The following is a 24,953-nucleotide window of genomic DNA, read 5'->3' on the forward strand; positions in this document are numbered from 1 at the left end:
ACCGAGGGCCACACTGTCCCTACGGGACCAACGGGGAGGACAGGGGTGGGGCGTCGCCACTGTGGGCCGAGGGGAGGACACTCAGCCCTGACCTCTGGCTCACGGTGGCAAGAGAAGCGGGAGTGGGTCCTGTGAGCCCAGCAGACCAGACTCCCAGAATCCCAGGCCCAACGGTGCAGCCTTCCCGGATGACGGCGGTCCCAGCTCCAAGGGCACACGGGTGGTTTTCAGAAGTCCTGGGTCCAGGCTGCCCGACAGCGCTGTGCTGAGAGCTGGGAGAGACGGTGCCGGGCAAGCACGGGGACCGCACGGAGGGTTAATGCTGGGCACCTCCTTAAGAAGCAAGCCGGCAGCCCTGCCAGCGGGAGAGGTGTCCTTAACTTCTGCCACTGCAGCACTTTCTTCTTGATAAGATAATGGGAAACAGGAAGCTGGGGAGGTGAAGGGAAGGTTGGGGCAAGGTGGCTGCGGAGGATTTTCTTTCTTGGGCTTATCACCTGATTCCAAATGCACATGCCAGCAGGCCAGGGATGGGGGCCCACTGTTCCATATGTAGGATTTGTGCTTCCGTGGTGACACGGTCCTTGGTTGGGTTTTGTTGTTTTTTTTTAAATTCTTTCCCCTCCTAAATGCTCTGAACCACTTAAGCACTACCTCAGCATCAGCACCCAGTTCAAAGAGAAACGCTCAGCTATTTAGAGGGGCTGGAAAATGGGGGGGGGAAGCTCCCCCCTACACGGAAAGAACACCAGGGAGAAGGTGTCTGTACAGGAGGAAAGAGGAAGCAGGACGTCTGGGCCTCCTTGTTGAAACTTCTTGGCACACCTTCCCTCCTGCCTTCTCTCCCCCACCACCAGTGGGACCCCCCCTTCCCAGGGTTTATCGACATAGGACAGCTCTGAGGTCGGACCCAGCCCCGTGCTCAGAAGGGCTCCACTCTGAGTTTAACATTTGGCTGTCACCTTGCAATTCTTAATAATTTTTTACTAAGAGGCCACCCACTTTTCCTCTTGTTCTGGCCCCATGAATTATTCAAGTCCTACATCCACGACAGGAGTCCTCCCCCTGGTAACTGGCTGGGGGCAGGACGGAGCACGCACAGGGGGCTGCGCCCAGCCTCCTTCCTGCCAGTGCCCCCCAGAAGTCCTGATGCGGGAGGGCGAGCACTGCCGTCCCTGGAGCCACTCTGAGCCCCTGGAGCCACTCTGAGCACACGGCCAGGAGAGGGACCTCCCTCCACCTCGGGGCAGGAGTCACGGAGGGACCCGGGGCCCCATCACCACACCCAGCGCCCTAGAGAAAGGGAAGAGGCGTCACCCATAGCCAGAGGCCTTTGGGTTAGAAATAAGGGAGAGCCTTCTCCCGCACTGCCTCTGGGGCTATGCCCGGGTTGCCCAACACCCTCAGCGTGAACCCGCCTGTGTCTGTTACTAGCTGAATAAAGTGGCATGGGGTGTGTGTGTGTGTATGTATAGATGACACGCCTCCTTCCAGGCACTGCCGTGAGGGCTGCTTGAGATAACTTCTCATTCCCTCCAACACAGGGCCTGACCTGGAGCGGATCAGAAAGCCCTTTATCAGTGGATATTCAAAAAAAGAGTGATAAAGGCTGCTGCCACAAGGCCACTGGGGAATCTTCCGGGAACATGAATTCTAGCACTGACCACCAAGGCCGTACTCAGAGGGGCCTCGCCCACCCTGATAATAAGCAGACGAAAACACTCTTCTTAACAAGTCCATCCCCACGTCCCCAAGTGGAGACCACAGAGAAGGAGCGTAATTTGAAAACAGCAGTCCTAGGGATAAGCCCCTGCTCTGACCTGGGGTGCGTCCCTTACCCCCTTTAAGCTTCCATCACCTCAAGCCCAACACTGACGACACTGAAAACAATAATGATAAGAGCTAACCCAGGAGCCACTGATGTGCGTGGCACCAGACTCTCCAAACAACCCTACAGCAAGTACTCATATTATTCCCATTTCACAGATGCATAAACTGAGATCCACAAGATAAAGAAGTTAAGGGATTCTCCCAAAGTCACAGGGCTGCTGTCAAGATCAGATCAGACGATGCACAGGGAAGCAGGGCTCGGACACCCCCTCCCCTCCCCTGTAAGGATGATGGCGGAGAATAATCAGGAATTGACTCTCTCTACCCACCCCTCCCCCCCTTGCACTCTGCAGCTCAGAGGACAAAGCAATCATTCCACACCCGTAAGCTCTTCTCTTCTTCCCTCTCCTTCCCCTACTCCTCATCCTCTACCCTCCCCATCCCTTCCCAACATGTACACCATCGATGCCCCGGTTTCCCATCCAGTTTTCCATTCTCCCCTCGGAGGACGATGTTGATGGACGCCCGGGAAGCCAAACCGCCAGGCACACTCAGGACAGCCCCTCCTCCTTCTCCCCCCACCCCCTTCCTCTCTTTCGCTCAGCCTGCCTGCTCCCACCAGGAGAGACATACAGTCAGAGCTGGTAACTGCTTCTAATCACAGGTGACAGCAAGAATGTAAACAACACAAGAAACATCTAAATGCAATCCAAGTGGCAAGGAAATACCGCTCACTCTGGCTCCTCTCAAGAACACTGCTTCCTGCCACCTCCCTTTCGAGGCTCTGCTCATGAGCGCCCGGTTCACAGGAGCCCCAGAAACCAGGAGCTTCCGGAGAACAGGAGATGGAACGCCAAGTCTTAACCTTGGACTCTACTACCTCTGGGAGGATTTTCTAGACTCGTCCAATTTTCTGTTTAAAGCAGTAATTTCAACGTGTTCCTTTCTTGGGGAGGGGAGGTATGGAGGTCAGAAATCCCTCCAACAATCTGTTCAAAGCGAGGAACATCTCCCAAGGACAGCACAGACTTAACACATTTTGTGCATCATTTCAGGGGTTCACAGACCCCCAAGTTGAGACCTACTTTCTAAAACACGGATAGGACAGGAAGAGCACGGGAGAAGAAGGGAGTAAGTGTGGAGCCTTCTAAACATTCCAGACGTGCACACAGGCGCTGCCGAGTCTACAAGCCCTGTACACGTTGAATAAACCTACAACAAGGGTATTATTTTTTTTCTTTTCTGGCTCTTCAGACTGACAGTGTGCTTCTAAACCACCTCCTTCAATGCAAACTGAAAGGTCAGCTGAGTAACTGCCATGAATAATTTCCACTTGGATCGCGTAGTGCTCAAGCTAAGACTAAGAAAGCCAAGATCAGAAAGGGGGATCGGAACATGGGTTGGGTGTGGCTGATTTTTAACTGTCAGAAGGTCTGGACTCTGCGTGCTGTGGTGGCCCCCCATGATGAATACAGATGTTCAACAGCTGGGCAGGCAACCAGCAGAAGGGGCCAGCTTCTTCTGCAGGGGCTCTTACCTCTGTGCCTGTTGGTCGTCTTATCAAACATCAGCATTGCGTCCTCCACCTGCAAAACAAACCGAAGGGAGTCTGCTTTAGGAATTTTGAGGACACATACGAAATGCTATAGGCTGCTGGGGGAGGGTGGTTTCTGTGATCAAAGTCATGGGTACTCATGAAAATTTATTTGAAAACACAAAAAATGAGAAAGAAAAAAAAAATCACCATCTTTCTGCCTAGAACAACCGCAGTTAACAACTGATGTATTTCCCTTTAGTTTTTGCCTTTAAAAAAAATGCCTATTTTAATATAGTTTAAATCATACTGTATATGGAATTCCCCCACCTTTTTTTGATATAATATTACAATACTGCAGGGGCACCCGGGTGGCTCAGTCTGTTAAGCGTCTGCCTTAGGCTCAGGTCATGAACCTAGGGTCCTGGGATCACGTCCCGCATGGGTGTCCCTGTGCTACAGGGAGCCTACTTCTCCCTCTGCCTCCCTCGCTATCTCATGAATAAATAAAAATATTTTTTAAAAATACTACAATGCCGCAAATAATTCCCAAATGACTACGTCATGAATATTATCTGTTTTTTCCCCAATTTTTAAATTATGGTTAAATACACATAACATAAAAATTGCCATCCTCCCCGTTCTTAACTGTATAGTTCAGTGGTCCTAACTAAGTACATTCACAATGTTGAACTACCATCCCCACCATTCATATCTGGAACTCTCTTCATCTCGTAAAACTGAAACTCTACCCTATCAAAAATAATACCCCCCCATCCCCTTCAACCCCCCAGTCCCTGGCACCCACCATCCCATCTGCTGTCTCTATGACTATGACTGAGGTCTCCCCATTCCCCGGGGCAGACATTCCAAGACCACCCCCCCCACCCCCCACCCCCTCCACCGTGGCTGCCTGAAACTGTGGAGAATACTCAACCCAATACACACCATGTTCCTTCTTGGACACACATACCTATGCTAAAGTTTAATTTGCAAATTGGACACAGTAGGAGATTTAACAATAGCAACGCATAATAAAACAGAACAGTTACAACAATCTGCTGTAATACAAGTTATGTGAATGTGGTCTTTCCCCAAATATCTGGTTGTAAAGTTACTGACAAAGAGAGATGGTAAGATGCCTAAGTGATGAGAGGAAGTGAGGTGAATGACGCAGGCGAGTGACGCAGCCTTTGGCTGCTATGGATCGTCTGAGAATCCACCAGAGGGAGGATCACCGGCATTAGGACTGCGGTGGACCACGGGGAACTGAAGCCATGAATGGGGGGAGGGGGCCTACAGGATTTCATGTAAGTAGAATCACACAGTGTCTGTCTTTCTGCGACCAGCTTGTTCCACTCAGCATCATGTCCTCGAGGTTCATCCATATTCCACTGCACGTATAGACCACGTTTCGCTTATTCAATTCATCCGTCGGCGGATGTGCAGTTTGAGCTGTGGTGAATAAACATGAAAGTGCACATATCTCCTTGCGTCCCTGTTTTCAATTCTTTTGTGTATGAAACTGCTAGATCACATGGTAACTCTACTTTTAATTTTTGGAGGAACTGCCATTCTGTTTTCCACAGGGGCTGCACCGTTTTACATTCCCACCCAGAGTGCACAAAGGTTCCGATTTCTCCACATCCTGGCCAACATTTGTTATTTTGGGGTTTTTTTTTTGATAGTAGTCATCCTAGCGGGTGTGAGCTATTGCGAATACGATTGGCTGCGGCATACTGTTACTTACTCGGTTATCCTTCTGTGGATTATTTAAACTTTTTCCAGTTCTACACAATGGAAATTTAATGTCTTAATTGCTATGGGCTGGACTGTGCCCACCACCCCCCAAACTTGGATGTTGGAGTCTTAATCCCTAGTATCTCAGAATGTGATTGTATTTGGAGATAGGATCTTTAAAGAGGTTACGGAGTTAAAATGAGGTCACTAGAATGGGCCCTGATCTGGTAATGACTGGGGTCCTTATACACAGAGGGGCTCTGGATCTGGTCAGATATAGAGGAAAGACCATGTGAGGACACAGGGAGAAGGTGGCTGCAAACCAAGGAGAGAGGGTTCAGAAGAAACCAACCCTGCTCATCTTGGACTTCCAGTGTCCACAAAAGCGAACATATAAATTTGTGTTGTTTCACCATCCAGTCTGTGGTCCTTGGTTAGGGCTGCCCCAGCAGACAATGCACTCATGCTAGGACCTTTACAAACAGATCAAAGAGGAGAAAGCATCAAAGCCATCCTCCGTCTCTCTTCCTCTTTCTCTCTCAGTCTTTCAGGCATCCTGCAACCCTTCTGAATATTTCTAGCAATAAGATTTCAGGATCCACACTCCATTCCCAGGCAGATCTCAAGAACGTCACCAAACCAGAGTTGGCTTTGAGGTCCACTCCTTGTACTTAGGATCCAATTCTTTATCCTTCGACAAAATACCCATCTGTAGTACAGGTACTGTCCCAGCCGGTCAGCTACTCATGTGGGGATGGTACTCGGTTTGGCCAGGTGAGAGCTGGGTCTCTTCATTCATTTTGTGCCCAAGATTGTCGATAAAACTACAACTCAACCCATGTGGTCCTGAACAAAGCCGCCAGCCAAAGGGCGCTGAGCTTGGAGCAATTTCTGTGTGTGTGTGTGTGTGTGTGTGTGTGTGTGTGTACACGCTGTGGTTGGGAGGGACTGAGCACTGTTCATTGGAGCTCAAAGGTTCACAAATGAGTTTGGGGGCTTGCGCTAAGCCAGCTGAGAAATGGAATCATAGGCTATTCATTCTTCACTCCTCCCAGACTATAATCTCTGATGGAGGGGAAGACACTGGGCAAAGCAATGAAACCAGGTTTAAAATGCTGCCTCCAGACAAATCAAATCTATTTTTCTAGATGCTATCAAATAGAACAGGGGGAAAGCAAAGTCAAGGTAAGAACGGAAGAGGGGGTAGGCCAGCCAGACGCAAACCTAGGGACTGGCCTAGCTTAAAAAATCCCTTCCGGAGTCAGGGCCCCCCTTGGTTGCTAAGCAACCGAGTCTGCACAAACAGGCTCCTGGGGCCTTCCCCTTCTGGTCCCCATTTCTAAAGTCAGTGACTGGGAGGAAAATGGCCTTGCATGGTGACTGCTTCGCCAGCAGGGAGCTCCTCTCTCTCGGCAGGGTACCAGGCTGAGGGGAGGAGGTGGTGCTAGGGTGGAGATGGGGTGCCTTCACCTGGCCCTTCTGCAGCCAGGCAGGCTCGATGGTTCCCCACCCCCTGCCCCCGCCCCCGCCCAGGCACCTGCGGAGGCCACACACGCCACAGCCGTCTGCCTCCGTGCACCACTCAAGCAAAACCAGCAGAAGATCAACTAGTTTGTTTGCACACAGAGCAGTCACACTCGAGCATATGGTCCCGCACACTCAGACCCCAGGGCCTCGATAAGAATTCCGATGCCTGCGGTGTGGGTGGGTGCGTGTCGCGCAGGTAAACGTGACATCTGTTTCACACCCATCTCCACATTTTCTAAGATGTTTGCCAAGTGCTTATTTTGAGCTAAAAATGCCTAACAGTAAGGAAAACAGCCTCCCTTCTGCGTTGGCCATGTTTTGGTATTGAAATCCAGATCTCCTTAGGAAATAAATATTTTGAATTTAAAAAAAAAAAAAGTATTTTCAATGCTCCCCCTCACCCCCACCCCTCAACAGGGTGTAATTCGCTCCGTCTTTTCCTTCCAAAGTTTGGATGTTTTCCGCCGCTACCCTCCCAACATTCGTTCCATCCTGGGGAGTGAGGGGGAGGATCTGTGTATGTTTTTTAGGGCAACCATTGTCGTCAAGAATAGAGCTCTTTCCTCTCCAGTCCAGTCGCACAATGGGACTCGCAGAGACCTCCTGAATAGATAAAATGTCAGGGCAAAAGAAAAATTCTATTAACACTTTACAAAATAAAACATCTGAGAAATAGCTAGAGAGGAAAGAGAAAGAAAAAAAAAATCAATATGGATAAGACCGGTGCTGGGGTGGGTGGGGGGGGGAGAGAAACTTTTCGGCGATTGCAAAACACTTATTAATTCAGAGAAGCCATCAATGCAATGGAAATCTGGCAGAACAGCAAGAGCTGAAACTGGGAGAATTTGAATATACAAAGACTGAATAGAATGAAAAACACGGCCTCGCATACGGGGCTGTTTCTCACGGTTCCGTGTGAATCAAACAGAAGCAGCTTGTCTACAGCACAGGGGGAACGAGGAGCACAGTCAAGGTAACCCACATTCAATCCTAGGGAGAGCAGACTGATGATTGTGTCTGTCTGTCCGTCTGTCTCTCTCTCTCTCTCTCTCTCTCTCTCACACACACACACACACACACACCCAGGTAGATTGGTTGGCTGTGCAGAGTCATCAAGTTCAATGTGAACCCCAGACCTCATTTGGGGATGCTAGGTAGGACACAAAGAGTTGGGGGCTGGACACAAGGATTTTTCTGACCTCAAGTAGGAAACACCATTAACTCTTGTTAGATGTCTCCTCAAGACCAGCACTGGTATTTCTTTTGTGTTGACAGTGACCCTTCCCAGGCTTATATATTTCCTTGTACCAGAGGTGGGGGCCCATGGGTCTAGTAGTCTTGGCACAGGGGTGTCCCTGGAGGCATCGAGAAGGAGAGGAGATATCTGAACCTCATCATACTTTGTCTCACATCCTGGCATGTGCTCGGTCTGTTCTCAGAGGAGGAGCTCGCTCCAACTTTGAGAGACATACCTTTTAATAACTTAGGGTGGGTTCGAATGCCACCTGGCATCTTGGTGGTACATCTTGGTGAACGAAAAGACAAGGTAAAGTAACTTTGAAATAAGATGGCTGGGGCTGCCCTCCCGTTTGTCTCAGCACCAGTGAGTCCTGAACATGTATTTCTGCCTATCGCCAGGTTCAGACCACACTGCAACCTCCTCAGAGGCGTGTAGCACGCACACAGCTCATCTGAGAGTCACAAAGCTATGCCATCAGCGTCTCTGGCCCATGGGGGTGGGGCAGGGCTTCTCAAACTTCATCCACGTCAGAACCACCTGGCTTGTCCGAGTCTCCTAGACCTCACCCCTACAGCGTCTGAGGTTATGGCACTGACATTTCCAAAGAGCTCCTGGGGAGCACTTATGCAGCGGCCGGCCTGGGGCCCCCACTTTCTATGAGAAATAATAACAAAGGTTGGAGGCATCGGACATGGCTGCTTTTTGCTCTTTCTGCACACATCAGTGCTCAGTACATGAACACAAATTTCTTCTCCAGAGGCAGCTGACACACTTCAGCGTGGCAAAAGTCCTCCCTTCTTTGTCCCTTGTCTCTCATCCATTTATATCCTAAGACCCTGAAAATAACGACAGTAGAACCTATGATGGACAAGATGACAAGAAGAGGGACATCTTCGTGACAACCAAGCTGTCCCTGCAGCCAATGTAAGAAAAATGTGGATGCTACCAGGGTGATAGAAACTTCCCTTCTAACAGATAAACTCCAGCTACGGTCTACGCCATCCAGCCAACTTGATCTTGATTAGAAAACTGAGCTAATGTTAACTTTATTTACTTTTATGTGATATATATTTACCAAGCATTCACTATTTGCAGAGAATCGGCCTAAGTACAAATAAGAGGCACGTTATACCAATCCCTGGTAGACTGTGGGCATGAATGGCCCCACACCCTTTATTCTGTAATTTTGCAGGTCCTCTGCCAAAAGAGGCAGAGTCTGTCTCTCCAACCCATGTATCCGAACTTGACTTCTTACGGTCAACAAAATGAGGGAGGTATGCCTGTTTTGGGTTGGCCCTTAAGATGGTTTTTGTGTTTCTGCTGGTTTTCTCTTACAACCCTGCCATCACCGAGATTGGGCATGCCTAGGCTAGCCGGCTAGAGGACGACCGGCATGTGGAGCTGGGCCAAGTCCCCTCTGCTGCCGCAGCAGAGGACACCCTAGATGAGCAGAAAGTTAGTCAACCCCAAAACATGTAAGTGAGCCCAGCCAAGATCAGCAGAACCACTCCCAGTGGACTCAACACAGGTGAAATAAACAGCTATTGTCTGCCGCTGAGGTTTTGTGGTTGTTTGTTACATAGCATTCTTGTGGCAATAGGTAACTTGTACATGATCCCTGTGTTTGTTTTGTTTTGTTTTTAAAGATTTTAATCTACTGGAAGATACCCAGCAGTCTCAAAGAATACCAGACAATGAACAAAAGCAAGAAAAGAATTGGAACTGGGTAAAATGTGGGACATGGGCTGAGCATGAAACTGTCAAGATACACACTCCAAGTGGACTACAGGTATTAGGGTGGGAAGGACTACTTCTAAATCTCACCCCAGCAGCCAGGTTGGAGACAGGGATCCTAGGAGCGCCAGGAGAAATTGGCAACATGTTCCTCACTAAGTGAGCACCATGAAAATCAGCAATAATTAGCACTCAAGTCAGTGGGTGATGCCTCTCTAATCCTAATTCATTTAATGAATGAGCGAACCCTCTTTATAATGAGTCAAAAGGTTCATTGTGAGCCAGGCATTCTTGCTGGGTGAATTTAGAAGTAGCCATTTGGTATTGACCCTATCCAGAGGTGGGACTTCAGCCAGCCCAACTCATGTGAAGCCTGAAGAGGAAACCTTTCAGGTCACAAAGCAAAGAAGCTCCTAGAAAGAGAGGTCAAAAATTCTGTTGGTCAACTCCACTGGCCGAAAGTTGGGAGCCCAGAGTGTGCCCTCAGACCATTGTTTCTTCTGCCTGCAGTTCTGGCTCCTCAAGGACGCAGCTGGGGACTCAGAAAACTTGTCCCCAGGAGGGATCTACAGGGAACTGAGTTACTGGTACTAACTCCACAGGAGCTGGGAGGCAGTGGAGTGCGGCCGGCAGTGCGGCACAGAGCACGGGTAGGATCCAGGTTCTACTCCAGCTCCACTGGGATCTTATGGAGGACAAGCCACCTCCCTTCTCTGTCCTTAGTTTCTCATCTGTAAGAGGAGGAAACGATGAGATGGCCACCTAAGATCTACTGGTGAAGACTAAACCTAGATCACTAACAGACACCACAGAGCCCGCTAGGACATATACAAGAATCAAATTCGCCACTGGTCTTTCACAAACTCTGTTTGGTCAGGACGTTCCAGAGCTCTGCTGTGGCCAACACACGCTGAGAAACTTCCCACTCCTCTTGGGATCCAAATACGTACACCCACATGCCATACATATCAAGAATAAAGCAGGAAATAGCACTTCAAATGATCCTTAAATTATCTGGTCAGACACAGGAGGGAGAGGAAAGGGAAAAAAAAAGAAACCCAGCTCTTCATACTCCCCCAGAACAAATGCCCTTGAATTTCGCTTCCTGCTCCCCCTCAAACACTTCAAGAGTTAGTTTAAATAAACGCCCATAAATGCGATACCGTGATACTGTAGTGCGTAGGGCTTAACGGACCTTATTATGCTCTATAAACTCAAGGCACTAAAGTCACAAGAGTGGAGGCTCGTGGAGGAGGCGGGACTGCCCAGGACAGAGGAGCTGGAGACCAAGGTTGTCCTACCCAGGACCGTTTCATAAGACATGGGGTGGCAATGCTCTCCCCTTCCCCTCCAACCAGCCAGACAGAAGCTGCTCCTGTCCCCAGGCTTGGCCGTGGCATCTCTGTTTATTGCAATGAGACTTTTCGGTATGCTCCCCCCCTTGCCAAGAGGGAGGCTGGTCTGCCTTTAATCACTGCCCAAAAGAAAGGTGGGAAGAGGAAAAGGAAGCAGGCTGGAAGATCCCATTAGTTTATGCTGACTTTTTAACTTCGACTGATCCTAGGATCACCTGAAGAACTTTTAAAGCCTGGGCTGCTGAGGCCACACCGCGACCTATTCAATTGGATCTCTGGAAGGGGGAGCCTGGCAGAGGAGTGTTCAAAGCTCCCTAGTGATCAGGGGCAGCAAAAGCTGAATGGCTAAAGACAGGTGTGTGTGTGTGTGTCAGTCAGTCACAGAACTAGCTGGCAGCAGAGGTGGAAGGGGCTGAGGGATCCCAGAAATAAGCCTTAAGGAAAAGGGGCACCAAATAGGGCTTGGGCTGCCTGTAGATTGGACGTCTACCCCCTGCCAGAAAAGCCCGGGGCGGGCTGCTCCTTTGTCACAGGCTGCTTTTGGGGAGCTCTCCCGGCTTTGTCTTGGTTGTAGGACAAGAGAGTCAGAGCTCCGTCCTAGAAGAAGCTCGGCTTAGCCAGAAACAGAACAGAGGGCTTGAGAAAAACTAATGCCACCGGTGCTCCTCTCCCATCGTCACCAAGATTTTCAGCAACACTCTTACTGCTTTGGTCCTCACAACAATCCCTGGAAACAGGGACTAGTGCACATCCCTCTGTTTCCCTAGCTGTCCCCGAGCTGGTGGGGGCTGGGCCCAGGACTCAGCTGTGGGGCTTAGAAGTCCGAAGCTCACCAGGCCTCTGCCTGCCTGCCCCTCTCCGATTCTTGTCACCGCCTTGCTGTAGGCACGCAGGCTTCTCGGCCACGGCCCTCCGACCTCTGTGCATCTTCCCCCATCGAGGGGGCTGCCGCCATCAAGGAACTCGGGCCTTTGTATCCGCGGCCCCTCTGCATGTTTCCCTTCATTCCAAGGGTCCCAAAATTCTAGGTTGCATTCTCCTGAAACAGTTTAACTCATGCCTACCCTTTTAACTGACTAACAAGAGAAAGAGTCTGCTGATAAGTCTTCTAAACTATTTTTTTTTTTGGAGTAAAATACACAAAACACAACATTTGCCATTTCAACCACTTTTTACTGGTACCCAGTTCAGTGCATTAAGTACATTTCCTAAACTCTTCCTAGAGGATTCCCAAGTATGGCCAGAAATCTCCATCCCCATTGGCAAGACCCTTCTTTACCAGCCCTCTGTTCCCCTCCTTTTACTTCTTTCTGTTCTTGTGGGCTCAGTCCATTCTCCCACTTAACTTAGCAAACGAAACAAACCCCAGTATGGATCTGACAGCAGTTACGAATTTAACAAACGGACGCTTGCCCCTGGGAACAGAAGAGTGTGGGTTCTCTCAGCAGCTCCCTCCCGAACCTTAGGCATTTTCTTTACCTGAAGGCAAAGCCTCCTGCTCAGAGGTTCTCATGGCACAAGCTAAGAGCGGACTCTGGGTTACGAAATGCCTCTCCTCCACCTTCCCCCAAGAAACAATGATTATTGTAATAACTACCATTAATGGCGCTTCACAGGCAAAGGCAAAGCTCATTTAATTATCTAAACAGCTCAGAAGGAGCTATTATCACACCCACTATGCAGGTGAGGAAGTCATGCTTAGGTGACCTGCCGAGGATCACACCAGCGGTAACCAGGATGGACACCCCGCCGGTGTCCCTTAATGCTGTTCTAGTTTTTGAGTCCCTAGGGCTCAGGGTAGCGTCATGGGCGTCTGAAAGAACATACAAACACCGCCTCAAAGCTCTACCAGAAAGTTAAGAGAACGGATGAGGTGAACCAGGAAGACAGACATGTGTTCCCTCACAAGGCCTCAGAAGAGGAGTGTGCGCTGCGGGAAAAGGCCGAAGAGGGGTCTCTCCCTTTCAGGTGGGCAAACGCAGAAAAGCCCACAGATCACGGGGCTGTTCCGCGGTCACACTGAGTAAGCTGGTGGCAGAGCTGGAAGTGGCAGAGGGGTCCCGGAACCCTAATATGGGGCCAGCCCCCGTAAGTCCCTGGAGTCCCTAACGTGCAGGACACTGCCATCAGCACAGACGCTGTTGCTGCCCTACTCCCGGCTATCTCCTTGCAGAGCTGGCTCGGTGGGCATTAACGCCCACGTGCTCACACATGCACGCACCCAACTCTGTGCGTTTTCCCCCTGCAAATGGGCCACACCAAGGGACAGCCACTCACAGAACCAGCATGTCCTTGGGAGAGCAGTCCCAGGAGGCCCCCTCTCAAAACCGAGCAGGGAAATCAAGAGCCTGTGTGAATCATGGTTGGGGTGGGGGCTCCATTCGGGGTGAGCAGGTGAAATGGGGTGTCCAGCACCCACCCTGGATGAGGGTGGGGCAGGAGGCTCTCTTGGTGGGGAGGGGATTCGAGCCAGGGCTCAAGACAGGAGGCAGTGAAAGAAGGGAGGTGGTGGGAGAGGGATACCAGGAGAGAGCTGAAGGAGAAGCAGTTGGTTCTGGCAGGCGTGACAGCTGTCACACGGAAATGGCATCTGGCCTAACGGCCTCTTGTGAGAGGTGCCTTCGAGTGGCGGCTGCTGCGTTCTGGAAATGCACGGCCTGTTTATAGCATGGGCTGTGCGTGCGTGCGTGCGTGCGTGCGTGCGTGCAAGTGTGCACTGTGAGCGGAGGGGAGAGACAGGCAGGCTGCCTAATGCTCCTGTCTCCCCACTCCAGCCTCTCCCCATCAGGCCTCACCTACCGTGAAAAAGGCCCAAACCTGCCAGCTCCAGAGGAGACAGGCAAATCATTAGTGGAGCACTGATGTGCCGTAACACTCTCTTGCATTCCCATTAAACAAATACTAAACTGCTAATTGCCAAAATAGATCTCCACGACTCAGACCGAACAGGGGAAGGGTTTATAATTACCAAGTGTGAAAATGCACAGCCTGTAAATAACCACCTCATCTGTCCTAATATGGGCTGATATTGATGGGCATGAAATAAACATCAGGACCAAATGGAAAAATCAGCCACATCTCCTGTGGCCAATGTAATCTCGAATGGTGACAAGCATAGCTGCGGTTGTACGCTTGGGGAGAAGAGGAAAAAGAAGTTTTGCAGGCTTGGAAAGCCTAGGTCCCAAACCTGCTTTCAGTCCCTTGGGTCCTGCGCATCTCCTTTCTGCTTGGAAAACAGGGAGGGTAAATGGCATGGTTCCATGATGGGATGGAGGGCCTGTCTGTACCTAGGAAAGGCGAGAGTCTGGGGCAGGAAACCTGAGCGCATGACGCTCTAGGACAGGGCTTCAGAGGCCCTCGGCCTGTCCCCTCTAACAGAATGGCTGGTGAGGATGGAGAATGAGGGAAAGGGAGAGGTTTGCCAAGGTGACACATTTATTCATTAAGCTAATATCTCCTAAGGCTCTACTGTCTGCCCAGCACAGAGCTGCAGAGGATGGATGAAGAATGTGGGTTTAGAGTGACCCTTGGCCTTTGAGACAGCCCGTGCTGCAGTGTCTCCTCTCCCCCTCTGCCCCCTGCCATTGGGACAGGAGGCTAATGGGACCAGCAGATTCCAGAGTCCCACCTCTCTCCCTGACTGCAGCCGATGGGGGGTGAGGTGATGGGCCAGAGGTCACAAGGACGTCGCTATGGTGTCCTGAAGCTCAGGCCCTTCTTCTCTGCCAGCCTGTGATTCTGAGAAATTCCGCCAGCCTTGCAGTGACTGTTGGTAACTGGGGGAAGGTTCCATCCCCCTCAGAACCACAGACTTGGGAGTTGGAAGTGACCCAGAGGTCACCTCTCCACTTCCCGCCCAGTGCAGGAATCCCTTCCCCAAGGCTCTTTTGAACCCTTTCTGGAGCTTCAAAGGCTCTGAGCTCTCTGCCCCGCCCCCTCGGCCGCCTGCTCAGGCCCGAATTCAGAGCAGTGGCACTCAGATGCCCAAAATAGCAGCTCCCTCTGATCTGAAGCCCAATTTCAGCAGGCGGCAGAGTCCTGTGAACCGCATGGCATCAGGCACCTCAACCAAAGCACCGAGAACCACCCACCCCAAAGCCTCCTAATGGGGCTGCGAGATCTGAGGAAGCCGCTGCTCCTTCCCACTGAGGGACCTGAGAGCCCATCTCCTCGAGTCCCCCTGGGGTCCCTGAAGTCACCCCCAGGACCAGCCCTGACCCGAAGATTTTAAGAAATATAAACAAATTAAGGAAAGTCTGTACTACATACTATTTTTAAAGGAACCCTACTTCATTACTTTCAAGTTCCCAAAGTGTCTTCCAATCATGGCTAAACCTACGCCGCCAAGAACAAAGTTCACGCGCGGTAACGGGCTACAGGATTCAGTTACTTGGTGAAGTTACTTCTCGTTCAGAGAAGATCATAAAATCTCTGAGCTGGAAAACCCCCAAAACAGAGAGTCCAGCCCGAGCTGGAGTGGTGGAGCAGGAAGAGCCTGGTGTGGCATCCCAAGTCGTGAGTAAAAAATCCCACCCCACCGTTTCCACCTGTGCACATTCTTGGGCAAGGCTTTCCAAGGCAGCTCAGTTTCCTTATGAGTAAAAAGGGTGACGATCGTCATTAACCCTTCGCCTAGCTTGGGAAGTAGAAATTGTTAATGTAATATACAAGAAAGCTCCCGGTCAGTGGTAAATGACTGCCCTTTGCTATTGCCAATATGCAGCATACACCAGTGCCCCCACAAAGTTCCGTCAGTTGAGGACTGCATAACGGGAAAACAGACTTTGCACCGACGACCACAAGCTCCGATTTAGAGAGATGAGTACAGACGAGTGAGGTTTACCCTCATAAGGGCACCTTGCTTTATGTACTGTGCTGTAATGAGTCGTCTGCAAATAAAGCATATTTTAGAGAGCGAGGGGGAACGGAAGAGCGAGCCGTGGTGCATGCTACAGTGAAGAACTCCTGGAAATAAAAAGAAACAAGCTACTGGGACGCAGCTTGGATGGATCTCAAGGGAATTATGCTGACTGAAAAAAGTCAATCTCAAAGGCTTATTCCATACCGTAGGATTCCATTTCTGTAACGTTTGCGAAATGACAAAATTATAGGGATGGAGAACAGAGCAGTGGTTGCCAGGGGTTAGGGTGCAGGAATTTCTTCGTGATGATGGGACACTTCTACACCCTGATTATGGGGACAGTCACTCCAATCCACACACGCAATGGAATTCCAAAGAACTGTGCCTGTGCACACACAAGCCTCCCCAACGCACACATGCGTGCACAAACACACACACACACACACACACACACACACACACACACACAGGAGTGGCTATTAAAACTGATGATGTACCAGCATCATTTCCTGGTATTAACAATGTGCTATGGTTACAGAAGATATTATCATCGTGGGAAGCTGTGTGAAGGGTGCACAAGGGCTCTTTGTACTATTTTTAATATAACTTACTGTGAGTCCTACACTATTTAAAAATAAAAATTTATAATAATAATTTTTTAAAAACCACAAGGGGGCTCATTATTTCAAGAAATTCACTAGCAGATCAGTTTATAAGGCAAATAAGGATGCCCTAATTTCTCTTCATTTGGATAAAGTAGGCATACATAAGGTATGCTTATCGTAGAGAGATGGATCCCTTAATCTGTATCTTGTACTTGGCCCTTGAAAAAGGACTCTGAAATATTATTTTGTCACATGGGCATCTGTACGGGCAGTCCCCACTGCCCCCGTCACATCACCATCCCTGTGCCCAGCAAACCTGCAGCACCTACTATAGTAACTAATAAAAAATGAATGTACAGTGACACCTGGGTGGCTCAGTCAACTGAGGGTCAGCCTTTGGCTCAGGTCATGACCCCAGGGTCCTGGGATCGAGCCCCGCATCAGGCTCCCTGCTCAGTGGAGAACCTGCTTCTCCCTCTCCCTCCACCTGCCTTCCCCCTGCTTGTGCTCTCTGACAAATAAATAAATAAAATCTTTAAAAAGAGAGAGAGAGAGTGAGAGAGAGGTCTCTAAGTGCTTCCTGATTGAGTTTCAGAAAGATTTTGCAGCATAAAGGAAAAAACTTTAGACAGAAAGAATCTTATGTCTAGTGGTTTCCAAAGTTTCTTTTTTTAAGCCATCAAGATCCTCTCTTTCATTTTTGAAACACAGATATTATGGGTCTTGGGATTTTCATGGGAATGTAGTTATCAACACTCCCCATAACTGTAAACTGAAGCTGTTGGCGGCAGGAGGTGACCAGGGACCAAGTGAGTTGGGGTACGTTGTCTAAAACAGGCACACCCAGCATTTCAGTCGGCAGACACGCTGTCTGGGATGGGGTAACCATGATGTCTGACAGATTTTCTTTCTTTCCTTTTTTTAAGGTCCTGCTAGATTTTTTTAAAAGATTTTATTTATTTATTTGACACAGAGAGAGAGAGAGAGAGAGATCACAGAGAGAAAGGGGGAAGCAGGCTCCCCGCCGAGCAGAGAGCCCCATACGGGGCTCGATCATGACCCAAGCCGAAGGCAGAGGCTTAACCCACTGAGCCACCCAGGCGCCCCAAGATCCTGTTAGATTTTTTGAACTACATGCACACCTCATCTTACGGGCGGTTCACTTTACTGCACTTCATAGATATTACGATTTTTAAAGATTGGTTTGTGGCAACCCTGTGTACAGCAAGTCTACCGGTGCTGTTTTTCCAACAGCATTTGCTCATTTCATGTGTCTGCGTGATGTTTTGGTAATTCTCACGATATTTCAAACTTTCCCATTACTCTCATATTTATTAGGGTGAGATCTGTGATCCGTGGACTAGGTCTCGCCGGGAGATCGGATGGTGGTGAGCATGTCTTAGCTCGTATTTCTAAATATTATATTCTTATATTTTATAAATTTCATTTACCCATTAAATGGTAAATACATTTACTTATTTATTAAACACATTTAACTTATTAACTTACTATGTACATTTTACATATTTGTATCATTTACATGTTTTGAATAGAAAAGTAATTTTTTTAAGTAAGGTATGTACGGTGTTTGTTTGGACATACCGCACGCTTAAAGACTGCAGGATAGCGTAGTATAGTGTAAGCGTAACTTTCATATGCATCAGAAAACCAAAAAATTCCTTTGGCTTGCTTTCCTGAGACCCACCACGTCTCCAAAGTGCGCCCATCATGAGGTGAACCTGGGGACCCCACATTCCTGCCTCTGACCCCTTCTGGCCCGCTCCCGACGTCCAAGGGATAACTCAGATCTCTGCAAATGAGTATGGACAGAAAAACCAACCCTCCCACTTAATCCCTGAGCCGTACAGCTCCTTAAAGGGTAAAAAAGAAGGGAGGGTAAAAACCCTCATCTACCCTTACAAAAAGAAAAAAAAAAAAGTACCAATTCAAGCTGCTTCAAGACCCAACAAGCATTTTTTTCTTTCATTTATTTCTACATCAACACTCTGAAGGATAAAGATCTTTCTCATTTCAAGAGCTGTCAATTTGCTTTAGTGCCACATGTGTTTCATCTGTTTGACGTAAAGAGGAATTACAAAGCCGGCAAACGAAATAATGCGCTGCAATCTAACATATTTTGGCAATTCAAATTGGGACCAGGGAAAAAAGGAAATTAAACAGGGATGACAGGCCGCACAGCACACCTGGGCTGGGCCCCGCCGGCCCACCCAGCCTCTTCCCTCTGCTCGATAACTTTGTGATTTGATGAAGTCTTTAGTTCGTTGCTGCAAACTGTACTATTTGCTGCACCCTTAATTCCTCAAATCATTTATACGTGTTGCACAACTCATACAATATTTTGCTTTCTGAAGCAGAAAAAACCTCTTTGCTGCTGGGAAACTGTCAGGTGCTGTTACTTTAAATACCCCTGTGAAAGAGCACAGAAGCCGGCAGCCCGTTCCTAGATTTACTGCCCTTCCCCGTATAAATGAACAAAGACAAATGCTTGCCACAAGCCAGACTGTGAGAAAGCCTTACCCCATCAGGCCCAAGGGGTCCATTACAACGAACTTAATAAATAAAAGGAAGCCTTAATCTCCTCTTGCGGTCCTCCTCTGCCAAGGAGGACGCCCCATGAAGATTTTTTGGTTAATTCATTTACACTTCTTTTTGTTTTTAATTAAATTGCTCCTCAAACTGCTCAGATCTGTAATTTCCCCCCCACTTTAGCTCAGGGCTGGGGATTTTTGTGAGAGTGACGGGAATTTCCATGGCCAGGATGCCTCAGCAGACCTCAGGTGCTCTGTGACACTCAGGAACCTACCCTTGACCATGCTGTAGAGAACCATAGGGGCTGCTCAGAGGCTGTGAGAGCCCAGGGGACTGGACTCCTTCGAGCTCTCAGAGTAAAAGGATCCCCCCACCCCATCCCCCCACCACCACCACTACCAATTTTAAATCAAATAGTCGATGGAGGAGTGGACCTGTGGTACTGTCTTTGGCAGAATCCCATCTGACTCAAGGTCTTTTCTTGTGCCAACGATGCAGGTACCCACAGTGTCTACTGAGGTGCCATAACCTGGGTCCCAGCGCGGCTGCTGAGACAGATGCCCCTTGGCAGAAGGGAATGGCCAAAAGCTCTGGGGTCAGACTCCCCGGGCTTAGATTCTGGTGCCAGTACTCACTGGCTGTGTGACCTTGCGCAGGTTTCTCAACCTTTCTGTGCCTGAGTCTTCACCTCTAAGTTGTTACCTACGTCAGAATGCCATTAGGAGCATTAAGAGAAGTTCGCTCATGTGTAGCCTTCTGGCACACATGAAGAACTGAACAGCCATCCCCGGTCACTGTCACCCGAGTGAGCGGGTCAGGAGGAGATGGCTGGTGTTGCTCATTGTACCTCAGGTCCTTCGTAGTCCAACTGTTAGGCCACTGACACCAAGTGAAATCAGAGCCCACGGAGAGGGTGGCTTTTCCTGAGGAGCAGTACCAAGGATAAAACGATGTGCTTGCGCTGGTCTGGATCTCTACCATCTGTCCAGCCCTCCCTGCCATGGGGGCTCAGAAGTGTGGAAAACCAGCTGAGAGAGAGAGACACAGAGGCCGCGGCAAGCACGCGTATGCATGGCCGCCACTACTCTCAACCATGTTCTCACAGACACTCTTCAGCTCCTAAGTTCTGGGATGAGGAAATGAACCCCAGAGGTCGCTCGCCCTGTCCCTGAAAAACTGCCTCCACCAGACGACACCACGCGACAAGAGCATCAGAGGCCGCGCCTTCCATCCTCAGCCAGGGATGGACCCACAATGGGCTGGGGGAGGGCCCTTCCTTCAGCAAATGGGTAGCCCCTAACTCAGGAAGAAATTAGTTTGGAACAGGGGGTGGTGTAACCTCTAAAATTCATTTATTCATTTTTTAAAAAGATTTTGGTTTGAGAGAGAAAGAGAGAGAGCAGGAGAGGGGAGAGACTCAGAAAGGGGGGGCATACTCCCCTCTGAGCAGCAAGCCCCATGCAGGTCTCCATCCCAAGACTCCGGGATCCTGACTGACGCTAAAGGCAGACACTTAACTAACTGAGCCACCCAGGCACCCCCATTCATTCATTTAAAAAAAAAAATCATTCAGTCAACACACATTTACTGTGTCTACCCTCATGAGCAAAAAGATGGTCAAATGAGGAAGACCCAGCTCCAGCCCTGAGGTCCAGCTGGGCAGACAGTCACTGCTGGGTTGGTGACAATACTCCAGGAGCGGCACAGCCCCCTACAGGATGCACACAGACATTCTGTAGTCTTCAATCATTCATTCCTGGTCTCTGGGGCTCAGGAAACTTGAAGTAAAAATGACACTAACTTAGCAAGAGGAGATAGTTTGTTGCGGACGTGGTGGGAGGGTCTTCTAGGCAAAGAGCCCCCAGGGGCTGGAGCCGCAAGTCTGGAGGGACTGAGAAGCCCAGGCTGCCGTAAGGGTGGGGCTGGCTTTTCAGAAAGGAGCCAGAGGACCCAGAAGGAAGTCAGAGCGCCCACAGCTCCCCGAATGGACTGGGGGGAGACCCGACAGTGCCAGCTGAGCCTCAGGGATCGGGGGCTTCACCCTCTGCTGCCCACACTTACACAAGGGGTTGGGGCAGAGCCTGCGGCCGGCAGATGGCATCGCCCCAGGAAATGGCATCACGCTGAACAACAGAGCAAGGTGGGAAGGAATCTGCCTCCTCAAGCCAAAGCCAGACCCAAGGAGCATCCCTTGGGGAATAAACGGGAGCATTCTGAGCTGACCGCCCTGGAGCCCCACGGCCTGGAACGCCGAGGAGCTCCCATGTCCTGCAGGCCCCATCTCAGGCCTTTGCTAAGGAGAGAGAATGCTTCTAGCTCAACGAGCCTCTCCCCTGACTCAGGGTGTGTAGGGGTAGGGTGGCGAGAGCGACTCGATTTAGAGTGAGTCGATCCCCACTCTACTTTTTATTATCTTCTTTTCTTATTCAAAATGTGTTAGCCTGGATTCCTTGCTCCACGGATCAACAGGCTTAGGCCTACATTACCAGATTGTGCTCCTACTAGAGGGTGAGCTCCCCAAGAGCAAGGACCCTTCTCTGGGGGGCTCAGGATGCCATGCGGCTGACACTTCCGGCACTAGAACCGGGAATCCGTGGAAAGCACCAGAGGCCCCATCCCTGCCTGTCTGTGGTGGTGACATCCTCCAGCAGGTCTGGGCTGAGCAGGACAAGACCCCCGAGCTTCCAGTCCCCACACAGATGGAACAGGGGACCAAAGCATCTGTCTGCTGGATGCAGCGGCAGGCACACTTCCGGCCCACCTCCGGGAGAGCGAGGTGGAGAGCAGCCGAAGCAGGATGAGGGCTGACCCTGGGGATTTAAGCTGCCTGCCTCCTAATCCCAGTTTATGTGTTGAGGCTAAAGCCAGGGAAAAACGCAATGCACCATAAACCTTTTTTTTTTTTAAAGGTACTTCTGGATGCTCATACCTGCCCAGTCAGTTCCTGCAGCCTCAGAGCTTGTGTGACTTTTAAAATTGAGAAGGGGGTAAGGAAGCTCAGCGTGATTTATGAACTCACACCGGCTGAGCCAGGCCCTGTGAGCATCTCGCTCTGAAGCATCAGTGTGGGAAGAGCTGGGAAGGCCACATGGGGGCGAGCACCATTCCCAACACCCGCCAAGGCTGGCTCACCAAGCATACTCCTCTCCCAGGACCATCCACACCAACCCCCAAAGCAGCTGCCGGGAACCCACCACCCGAGGGGCTGCGAGTCCCAGGGACCTGAGTCTGAAAGAGCAGAGGAGGCCTCCGTTGGAGAACAAACGGACAATCAACCAACATGCCACCAAGGTAACTTTTCTGCCTCCCGCTACCCCGGTTGGAGAAGAGAATCAAAACAGACACTTAGAATCAAAGGACAAAAACAGTAGCTTATCATGGCAAAATGAGGTGCTAGAACAAGAGAAATGGAGAAAACCCCATTTGGCCACAATCTTCAGGCACAGCTTCCCAGCAGAAGACGGAACAGAGCCAGATCTTGAAAGATGGGAAAGTTTTGAAAAGCCAGAGATTTTGGGAAAGCGTGTGCATTCAGGGGGAAGGGGGGTGGGGTGCCGGGGAACCACTGTGTTAATATTGGCGGGTTCATGTGGTTGGAAAAGCCTTGGGTCTGGAGATCAAGGAGGAGCAAAAGAAACCAGGGGGTCCACAGAGCATCAATACTACCAGGCTCCCATGACTCAATCTCCTTCCCCTCATGGGCAGGCTAATGCGGGGGACGCATGCCCCCCTAGCACTCCCCCACACGCCTTTCCGCTCAAGGGAGAAATATTTAAGAGAAACACTCTCTAGACAGCTGAAATTTTTCCCTCGCCAGCCCGACTGAGTTATTTATCTGAATGCTTCAGTGAGGTTATTTTCAGACTTTCACATGAAATAGTAATACTTAACACTTCCAACTCATCTCCTGAGCAGGTTTCAAAAAGTCAGCTCATTGATGCTCCCCGCCAACCCCCCGCAAGGAGCCAGCGCTCTACCCCATCTCTCAGACTGGAAGATAGAGGCAGGGCTGCCCAGGATCCCTGGAGATTCCTGCGGTGAAGGGCGTCAGGCCGACCTGACCCAGGCGCCCTCTCACTTGGACCCTGTGCCATTTCCAATGAGGAGGACCCTGTGCTTAGCATGCAGGCCTCTGTTCTCGAGGGCCCGGGGACAGCCCTGTGGCCCCATAGCCAGCCGGGTGCATGTCTTTCTTGCAGGACATTCCTGCCATCAGCAGTGTCCCATGTCCCCCGGGTCCCAGTCATCCCTCACCAGCCCAGCTGGACGCACTAGCATATCGGCGTGAGCCCAGCCTCCCTTCCCATGTCACTCCAATCCGGCACACCTGAGACCATCCAGGACGAAAGCATCCCTTTCTGGGACAAGGTACGGGCTCGGAAGGAGGCCTTCCAAACGGGTTTACATCCTGTGATGTGGCTTTTCTTCTCTCCTTAAAAGGAAACACCTCCAGTCTTCTTCACAACCAGCATCATGTCCTTCAAGTCCTACAGAGGACCCCACACTGTGGCCCTCAGGCGGATTTTGCATTCATCACTTCTAAATGAGATTGTAGTTTCCTGTCCTTTGAGTCTTCCCTTTATTAGTCATTCGTGTAGCCAATGGGTTGATTTTCCCCTGGGCAGGATGAGGAAGAATGGGCTGTTGGTGTACATACCTCAGCTCCTGGACACTGCAGGGGTCAGAAGTCTGGGGAGTCCATGTGGGCGAGGGCAGCAGATAAGGGACGGTGTGGTCACGGCATATGGCCCAGGTGGAGGCAGACTCTGGTCAGTGCTGGGACTGCATGCCCCTTGCGGTGGCCTTCCTAGAGCTGCCTGCCCATCACTGCCCCCAGAGGAGCCTCTAGGCCACTGGGTAGTTCTTCCACCATCCTGCCCCCCAACCCCCCGCCCTGGTGTTCCCAAATACAGCCACCGCTGACGTGCAGCAGGAGTTTCAAAAGGCCAACTTCTGCTGTCCCCACACTGAATCTTCACTAATTCATAGACGACCCTGGCCTTTTATCTAGTGTCAGCTGGCTCCATCCAATGTCTAATGTGTAGTAAGGACCCAATAAAATACAACCTCCATCTTGTTGCTTAATAAATGAACACATCGGGATGGGTACCAAATGGTCATTGTCCCCTTAAGAGAACTCACTGTGGAGAGCCCCGTCTTCATGCACTAAAACTTCGAATATTTTTTTGGTGGGGGCGGGGCAGGTTTGGGGATTCCCTTCCAGTCGGTTCTCAAGACATGCAAGACAACTAGTCTTATTATTTTATAGTCCTGTTGCATTTTGGTCCAAAAACAGCATAATCAATCTTGGCCACAAGTCATTTGGAGCTAAGGCTGGTGATGGTTTCCAAAAATCACATCCACTTTCAAAGGCTAAAGATTTATCACCAGTGAGGATATTCAGAAGAAAATGCCACAGAGTCTGAATATGACTTCACAGTGAAAGCTTTGAAAACGCTCAGAGCAAAGGCGAGATCTTTGGTATAAGTACACAGACTCCCACTTTGAAGAGGACACATTGCATTTGTAGGAAAAAGCACTGGGCTTAATGCTTCTAGTCACTGTGGGGGGAAGAGGGAGGGGGAAGAGAGGCCAGAGGCAGGGGTGGGAACAGGCGGGAGAAGAGAGAAATACGGACAGATAGAGGGAGACAGAAACCGACAGAGAGAAACACACATACACACAGAAATACACACAGACAGGAGAGACAGACTGAGAAAGACTGATTTCATCATGAAAGGCTTCTGGAGGTGAAATGAAAGGAAGTGAAATCAGAAAGGATGTTCCACAGCCTCACAGCAAATGAATTATGGATTCAGCTGTAAGGAAACATTCACGGTCTCAGTGTACAACAGCATTAGCCTCCCCAGGATGTGTTTACGAAGCACCAGGAGGTTTGTGAGTCTGGGCTGGACCCGCACTTGCTTGCAAATCACTCTAAGGACCCTCCCCACCCCCACCCGGGCCCCAGCACACA

General features: G+C 50.1%; 1 protein-coding gene across 8 annotated transcripts in view; it reads right to left on the bottom strand.

Annotated features, from left to right (window-relative positions):
* MSI2 (musashi RNA binding protein 2) overlaps positions 1-24,953 on the bottom strand; it is a 385,501-nt gene that overhangs the window by 133,610 nt on the left and 226,938 nt on the right. For all 8 annotated transcript variants that reach the window (XM_080826242.1, XM_080826245.1, XM_080826239.1 and 5 more), the window contains exon 7: positions 3,368-3,416. In XM_080826242.1, the coding sequence (XP_080682368.1) occupies positions 3,368-3,416 (49 nt within the window). The remainder of the gene's footprint in view (positions 1-3,367; positions 3,417-24,953) is intronic.

This window comes from Martes martes (genome assembly GCF_963455335.1).
Source record: "Martes martes genome assembly, chromosome: 16".
Lineage (NCBI taxonomy): Eukaryota > Metazoa > Chordata > Mammalia > Carnivora > Mustelidae > Martes > Martes martes.